Source organism: Triticum aestivum, chromosome 4D (assembly GCF_018294505.1).
Source record: "Triticum aestivum cultivar Chinese Spring chromosome 4D, IWGSC CS RefSeq v2.1, whole genome shotgun sequence".
NCBI lineage: Eukaryota > Viridiplantae > Streptophyta > Magnoliopsida > Poales > Poaceae > Triticum > Triticum aestivum.
In genome coordinates, this window is record NC_057805.1 from 69,863,154 (window position 1) to 69,871,481 (window position 8,328).

The following is an 8,328-nucleotide window of genomic DNA, read 5'->3' on the forward strand; positions in this document are numbered from 1 at the left end:
TGTTCCTTCTGCTGCCACCACTATCGCCAGTTCATCCGCTTCTGTCGCTTCAGCTACCGGCTCCTTCCAGCAGTGGCATCATCGACTTGGTCATCTTTTGTGGTTCTCGTTTGTCATCTTTAGTTCGTCGAGGTCTTCTGGGGTCTGTCTCAGGAGATATCTCTTTAGAGTGTCAGGGTTGTAGGCTTGGCAAACAGATTCAGTTACCTTATCCCACTAGTGAGTCAGTGTCTCAGCGTCCTTTTGATTTAGTCCATTTTGATGTATGGGGTCCAGCTCCCTTCGCTTCGAAAGGGGGCCATCGATACTATATTATTTTCATAGATGATTTCTCTCGTTATACTTGGCTTTATTTTATGACCTCACAGTGAGGTTTTGTCTATCTATAAGCATTTTGCTGCCATGATTCACACACAGTTCTCTTTGCCCATTCGTGTGTTTCTTGCTGACTCTGCTGGCGAGTATATTTCCAAGATGTTGCCTGGTGTTCTTGCTGAGCAGGGGAGTCTTTCTCAGTTCTCTTGTCCTGGTGCTCATGCTCAGAATGGTGTGGCTGAGCGAAAGCATCGTCACCTTCTTGAGACGGCTCGTGCGTTGATGATTGCCGCCTCTCTTCTGCCTTAATTTTTGGGCCGAGGCTGTCTCCACCTCCACCTATCTCATCAACCTTCAGCCATCCGCTGCTCTACAAGGTGGTGTTCCCTTGGAGCGTCTCTTTGATCGTTCTCTTGATTATTCGGCGCTTTGTTTGTTTGGTTGCGTTTGCTATGTTCTTCTTGCCCCCCGTGAACGCACCAAACTGAGCGCTTAGTCCGTTGAGTGTGTCTTAGGCATAGTGATGAGCATAAGGGCTATCGTTGTTGGGATCCTATCGGTCGTCAGATGCGTATTTCTCGGGATGTGACTTTTGATGAGTCTCTTTCCTCACTTTTCCTAACACACCTATCACTCCTATCGAACCCTTGTCTATTCGTCGTGCTATCCATCCTATTGTCGATCCACCATCACCATCTCCCATGGTTTCCTCACCTTGCCTGTCACCGGATTCTGCACCTTCATCCCCGGCGACTTCTTCGTCTCCATCCCCTGAGTCTACCTTGGATCGGATTCTTCCATCTTTTCCTCAGTATTATACTCGTCGTCCACGTGTCGTGGATGCATCTACTGATGAGCCATCTACTTCTGATGTGTCCTCTTCCTCCTCTCGGCCTACTTATGGCTTGCGTCCTCGTCCGCTTCCGCCAGTTGATCGCCTTGGTTTTCCAAGCGCTGGTGCTGCTGTTCTTGAGCCGACTTCTTACCGTCAAGCTGTTGTTCATCCCGAATGGCAGTTTGCGATGGCAGAGGAGCTTGTTGCCCTTGAGCATACCGGCACGTGGGACCTTGTTTCTCTTCCTCCTGGTGTTCGTCCAATCACTTGTAAGTGGGTCTACAAGGTTAAGACTCGCTCTGATCGTTCTCTTGAGCGTTACAAAGCTCGTCTTGTGGCTCGTGGTTTTCAGCAGGAGCATGGTCGTGATTACGATTAGACTTTTGCTCCTGTGGCCCATATGACCACTGTTCGCACACTTCTTGCCGTGGCCTCTGTCTGCCACTGGTCTGTATCTCAGCTTACGTTAAGAATGCCTTTCTTAATGGTGAGCTGCGTGAGGAGGTTTACATGCAGCCCCCACTTGGGTATTCTGTTCCTGATGGCATGGTATGCCGTCTTCGTCGCTCTCTCTATGGCCTTAAGCAAGCCCCTCGCGCCTGGTTTGAGTGTTTTGCCTCTATGGTGACTGCCGCTGGTTTTCAGCGAGTGCTCATGATCCAGCGTTGTTTGTCCATCTCTCAGCTCGTGGTCGGACTCTTCTTCTCTATGTCAATGACATGATCATCACTGGTGACGACCCCGAGTATATTGTCTTTGTGAAGGCTCGCCTTAGTGAGCAGTTTCTTATGTCTGATCTTAGCCGTCTTCGCTACTTTCTTGGGACTGAGGTCTCTTCTACCTCTGATGGCGCTTCTATTTCCCAGAAAAAGTATATCCAGGATCTTCTTGCTCGTGCTGCTTTTACTGATGAGCGCACTGTTGAGACTCCTATGGAGCTCAATGTTCACCTTTGTGATACTGATGGTGACCCTTTGCCTGATCCGACTCGTTATCGTCATCTTATTGGGAGTCTTGTCTATCTAGCTGTCACTCATCCTGATATCTCCTATCCGGTCCATATTCTGAGTCAGTTTGTCTCCGCCCCCACTTCGGTTCACCATAGTCACCTCCTTCATGTTCTTCGATATCTTCGAGGCACGATCTCTCACCGCCTGTTCTTTCCTCGCTCTGGTTTCGCGTTCGAGTGCAGAGGCTGAGTTGCAAGCTATGGCTCTTTTGACGGCAGAGGTGACTTACGGTGGTTACTTCAGGACTTTGGTGTTTCTGTCACTACCTACTATACTCTTGTCTGACAGTACAGGTGCTATTAGCATTGCGCGCGACCCTGTGAAGCATGAGCTCACCAAGCATATTGGTGTTAATGCTTTCTATGTGCGCGCTGGTGTGCAGGATCAGGTTATTGCTCTTCAGTATGTGCCTTCCGAGTTACAGTTGGCGGATTTCTTTACGAAGGCCTAGACTAGAGCGCAGCATGGCTTCTATCTCTCCAAACTCAGTGTTGTTCATCCACCATGAGTTTGAGGGGGGATGTTAGAGTACTATATATATATAGCCATGTAACCTTTTGTATTTACCTGCATAAGGGGTTTTCTGCATATTTACTGCACCTGTACATGTATATATACTGGCCTATGGCCTCATGGGAATACAAGTTGCATATTCCTAACATCTAGAATGCTGATCTTCCGATTAGAGTGTGTATAGAACATTGTGTGATCACCGTTACACTCGTCATACCCCCATACCACAGACAACACGTTTGAACCTATGAAATCATGCCCTCGGTGATTGCTTCGGCCCAAATACCACAGACAACACGTTTGAACCTATGAAACCATGCCCTCAGTGATTGCTTCAGCCCAAACAAGGATTTCTTGAGCGTGCATACCTTCCCTGTGGTCACTGAAGTACCAAAATCTGGTGGTATCTCCATGCACACTTCTTCCTGCAGCTCACCATGCAAGAAGGCATTCTTGACATCTAGTTGATGCAACTTGCACCCATAGTTTGCAACACAGGAAACCAATATTCTTATGTGTTCATCTTTGCCACTGGAGCAAACGTCTCATCATAGTCCATTCCATAAGTTTGACTATATCGTTCCCTTTCCCTCAGGATTCTTAATGGTATAGATCCACTTACAACTCGCTGTTTTCTTTTCTGCCGGCAATGTGGTTAGCACCCACGTCTTGTTTTTCTTCAATGCATCCAACTCCTCTATCATCACTACACGCCACTTTGGATCTTGCTTTGCAGCCTTCCAATCCTTTGGGATGGACAGTTTGAAGAGAGGCAACAAATGTCATGGTCATCACAAACATCATCCTGTGGTAGAGCCTTCCTTGCCACTTCACCCTTTCTTGCAGCTTCACGAGTCTCCTTTCGCAACGCAATAGGCAGTTTCACTGTGTCAGATGAGCTTGCATCACTACCTTGCTGCTCCCCCTGCACTTGAGACTGCCGTCGTGAGTATACCAGGAGTGTGTCAGATGAGCTATGCACTTGTGGCTGCCGTCGTGAGTACACTAGGGGAATCTTCTGCCACTGATCCTGAACAGGAAGCTTGAGATTACCAATCTGAATTGTACCCACTGTTGGCTGGACCTGAATCTGCACATCATCATCAGTGAGAGTACCAATCGGAATTGACCCACTATTGGCTGGACCTGAACCTGCACATCGTCATCAGTGTTAGTGCCCACAGAATCACCCTGAGTGTGAGACGCAGCCTGCTCCCTCACTTGACCATCCTTCACAGAGTGTAAGTGATGAAGCTCTGCAAACAACAAACTTAGATCTGTCAGCTGGTTCAGACTCCTGAAGGTGACATCCATACTGACAAGCCTGCGTTTCTCAGAGGGACACCAACATTTATACCCCTTTGACTTGAAGAATAGCCTAGAAAAACACACTTCACTGCCTGCGGATCTAACTTCCCACAGAAGGTTGGTGATCTCGAACAAAACAAGTACTGCCAAACAACTTTGGGGGAACAACAAACTTCGTTTCTCCAAACATCAACTCACTAGGAGATTTCATGCCTAGTATTCTTGATGGTGTCCATACATTGTATACCTAGTATTGTTGATCAGGTATGTGGCTGTCATAATTGGTTCACTCCACAAGAACTTGGGCACATTCATTGTAGACATCAACGACAGAGCAACCTCAAGAATATGTCGATTCTTTTTTCTGCCACTCCATTCGGGGGGGGGGGGGGGGTCTGGCCAAGATGTTTGATGAAGGATACCTTGGTCAGGCAAGAATGCCCCGAAGGTGTTGTTCACATACTACGTGCCATTACCAGTCCTGATCTCACCTGCACCTGAAACTGAGTCTGCATGCAGGCATGAAAAGTTCTGAAAACAATTGAACACCTCATCCTTGTGACTCATCAAGTAAATCCAAGTCATACGAGAATAGCAGTTAATAAAGGTAACAAAATATTTCATTCCATTCACTAACATCATCGGGCTAGTCCATACATCTGAATGAACAAGCATAAAAGGAAATATGATCCTAAGCCAACTCACATATGAGGCTCTTGTGTGTGTAGCATATTCGCAAGCATCACAGGTCAACTTGCCCTTGCCTACCCCACACATAACATTCAGAAATATTCTACACATCTTATCAAAAGATACATGTCCCATCCTACACTGATGGACATCGCCTGCTTTTGTCCTCCATCGTTGTTGCACATACCAAGTCCGGCTGCACCTCCTGGTCCATATACCAGAGCCCCATACGCCTGGTGCCAGTCCCAACCGCTGGCCTCGTCTGTCGCTCCTGAATCACGCAACCAAAGTTTTCAAGGATTACACGACAATCTATTTGATCAATTGGAGCACTGAGAGAGACCAGATTGACAAGAAAAGCTAGCACATGTAAAACTAAGAGTAGGGAGATGGTTGAAGTGCACTTTACTGTGCCAACCCCTATGACAGGCTGTTTTGTACCATCAGCAGTTTGTATCGTGCCTTTGTGAGCAGGAGGATGCTTATTGTAAGACTCAAATACACACGATTTACTCACAAACATGGTTAGATGCTCCAGAGTGTAGGACCCACTCTGGGGAGCATTCTCATTAGTAGCAAGAGGTGCCTTTTCCGGATTACCTTCATCAGTGGAGTCACAGTGCTCAAAGCCTCCATAGTCAGCATCTACTCCTTTGCCTTTGACGTCCGAGTGTCCCCTTCAACTGCCATGTGTGCCCTCTGCCCCCCTGAGTTTCTCAAGTATCCACCTCTTCCTCTAGCAGTCCTGCCTCTGCCACTTGCCCCTCTGTTATATCCCCTGCCTCTGCCATGAGTTGGACGTTCATACTTCTGGTGACCTACCTGTGGGATCTTTCCACTCCGTCCTCGGTGATTGCAAACGTCGAAGCAAGCACAACCTTCATGTCTGCTTACTCAAGAGAAGATGTCCAGTGAACACGCATCTCCCTCGCAGCTGATGTCCAGCCACCACCATCACCCTAGGTCCTGCCGCCGCCACACGAGAGAAATGAGAGGGTGAGGAGAAGAGATAGGGTTCGGTTTTGGGGGAGGGTGTGATGTAATGGGAAAAGAAAGTTCCACGTGAGGCAACGAGCGGAGCGAGCCATGTGAGGCAAGCGGCGACGAGCGGAGCGAGTGCGGGTGGTCGTCCTCATTCGGCAAAATTTCCAGGTCTGCTCAACCAGCATCTGGAGGGTGTAATCCATATATGTGGTTGTCTCTATCCCTCATCCTCTCGACGAAACAGGTGATAACAAACTAAAAACTGGCCCACTATATCCCACCCAGGGATAGCCAGTGAACAAAACACATCTAAATCTGTTAATAAGTCGAACTTGGCACAGAAGTCCTAAAATATTATTACCTCGTATGTTCCTATACAATAATCATTTAGCTGTATTAATTGTCTAGAAGGTGCTCGATGGTGAAATCTAAAGAGTTTTTGAAGGTTTTTGTCCTCATGCCTACATTTTAATGTCCTGAAACAAGGGTGGAAAGTTAAACTCATGATCAATATTTTTCTTACCATCTATCACAGTTAGTTCCTAAGCTACTTTGGAAGTTTTGATGCTTACATATTTGTTTTGATACCGTCTGCAATTACTGAACTTGCAGTTGAAGAGGCTGGAGTTAAAGCTGAAGCAGTTTGCTGAAGTCGAGACCTTGGTTTTGAAGGAATGCGAGCAAGTGGAGAGAGCCAAGCAGAGGATTTCAGCTGGCCGTATCCAGGCGATGCGAGCCTGCTCAAATCCCCCGGAAACTAGTCTGCCCACCAGTGGTGGTAGCACTATGTCACCCAATCCAACGAATATAAGCCCTAGACCGTTGGCCATGCCACGCTCCATGGCTGAAGCCACGGTACCAGCGGCATACGCTAATTACATGCAGGGGCAGGGGCATCCACAAATGCCGTTCGTGCAGCGGCGGCCACAGATGCTCTCGTTTGGGCCTCGCTTACCGTTTACGGCTATCCAGACTCAGCCAGTTGCACAGGCGCCGAACATTATGTTCAGCTCTGGTGCAATGCCGGGTTCGGTAACTCCAAATCACCATCCTCATCTGTTGAGGTCATCGTCTTCAGGAAACACTACTCTAGGATAGATAGTTCACAAGCTCAACTTTGTTAGCTAGCTTTATATTGTTCTTACAGGCATCTCAATTTTGCAATTCAATTGTTCGACATTTTCTGTTGACCGTGTGTATTTATGATTAGAGCTCCGTTTGTTTTACGGTCTGCAGAAGACCTTGGAGTGGGAGAGCGTACCCTGTGTTTTTTAAACAGCAAGGGACCAGTTATCGCCAACAGTAGAGAAAATGCAACCGATTTGGTGAACAGTGACTTTTATTCGACAACATTCAGACTTTTTAGTATTTTTGAAACTGAGTAATCACAACGAAAACTGGGACAAGTGTTCATAAAATATTAATATTTTAGTAACCACCGCGGATTTTCTCGGACTAACCAAGTTGATCAACATACATGCCAATTCTGAAAGTTGACTCAGGTCGAAGAAATGCAGTGAAATCTGTTTGATGAGATTACTTTTACATCGCTTGCCGCGAAATGCAATGAAATCAATCGGTCCAGAAGTTTTTTATGCCATTTTGGAATCACGTCTGCGGTAAGGTTGATGAGGGAGCCATGGATCTTCAAGAATCTGTTGGGACCCGAAACCTAAGGTATACAAGTCAAGCCGCATAGAATCACACAGAAAGCCATGGTCAGTGTCCAAACAATATTAGATGTACTCCCTCCGTAAACTAATATAAGAGCGTTTAAATCACTAAAGTATATAAGAGCGTTTAGATCACTATTTCTTATATTAGTTTACGGAGGGAGTACAAGTCAAGCTGCAGAGTATCGCGTAGGAAGCCAAGATTAATGTCCGGCCAATATCGGCCTGTATCGGAACCGGCCCCGGACACTATATACTCTCGGAGAGCTCGAAACCAATGGTTCAGAGATGTATCAGAATCGAGCCAACCTGTATTGGAACTGTTCCCAAGCACTATACTCCAAGGAACCACTAGCCAGAGCATTTAAGCTCCCAAACTCTCAATTAGGAGTCGCTTCACCCTGTGTTGAGTAAATTGCCAGAAACCGCTAGAATTACGTCTGGCAATGCCAAAAACCACTGTTTCCATATAAAAAATGTCGAAAACGTCAATTTTGAGTAATTGTTTGCTGAAAGCACTAAACGCTCGATTGAGAGCCGTTTAATGCGAAATATGACAGGTTGGGCCCGCTGTCAAGGCTGACGTGGCACCAAAACCTAATGTCGTCTGCTGGAACGTTAAGTTAACAAAGGGCCCACCCGTTAGTAGACTGCACGTACACTTCACCCTCTTATGCATTTCTTCGAGCGTGTTGCACACAACACGTCCACCGCCGCCCACACTCCGTTCTCTTGCGGCGCACTCGACTGCCGAAATTGCTCCAGCTGGCGAGCTCATCACCGGAGTGCCACCCCACCGCTTACACTCCCTCCCCACCTTGCTCGCCTCGCGCGAGTCCTCCTTTGTTTGATCCGGTCGCTGACCCGGCCGGCAACGGCCATGGCATCGCTGCCGCAGCTCCTAGCGTGTGATGGCTCATCTCCACGGTCCCTAGTGCACTCCGGCAAGGTCAAGAACCAGCGCGTCCGCGCCCCAGTCAGCCCCATGAACCAGCTAATA

The 8,328-nt window shown here is 47.5% G+C and overlaps 1 protein-coding gene across 2 annotated transcripts in view; it reads left to right on the forward strand.

Moving 5' to 3' along the window:
- LOC123096280 (SWI/SNF complex subunit SWI3C homolog) overlaps positions 1–6,879 on the forward strand; it is a 31,025-nt gene extending 24,146 nt beyond the window's left edge. For both annotated transcript variants that reach the window (XM_044517970.1, XM_044517971.1), the window contains exon 9: positions 6,268–6,879. In XM_044517970.1, coding sequence (XP_044373905.1) covers positions 6,268–6,753 — 486 coding nt within the window. In that variant the 3' untranslated portion in view covers positions 6,754–6,879. The remainder of the gene's footprint in view (positions 1–6,267) is intronic.
- The last annotated feature ends 1,449 nt before the right edge of the window (positions 6,880–8,328 follow it).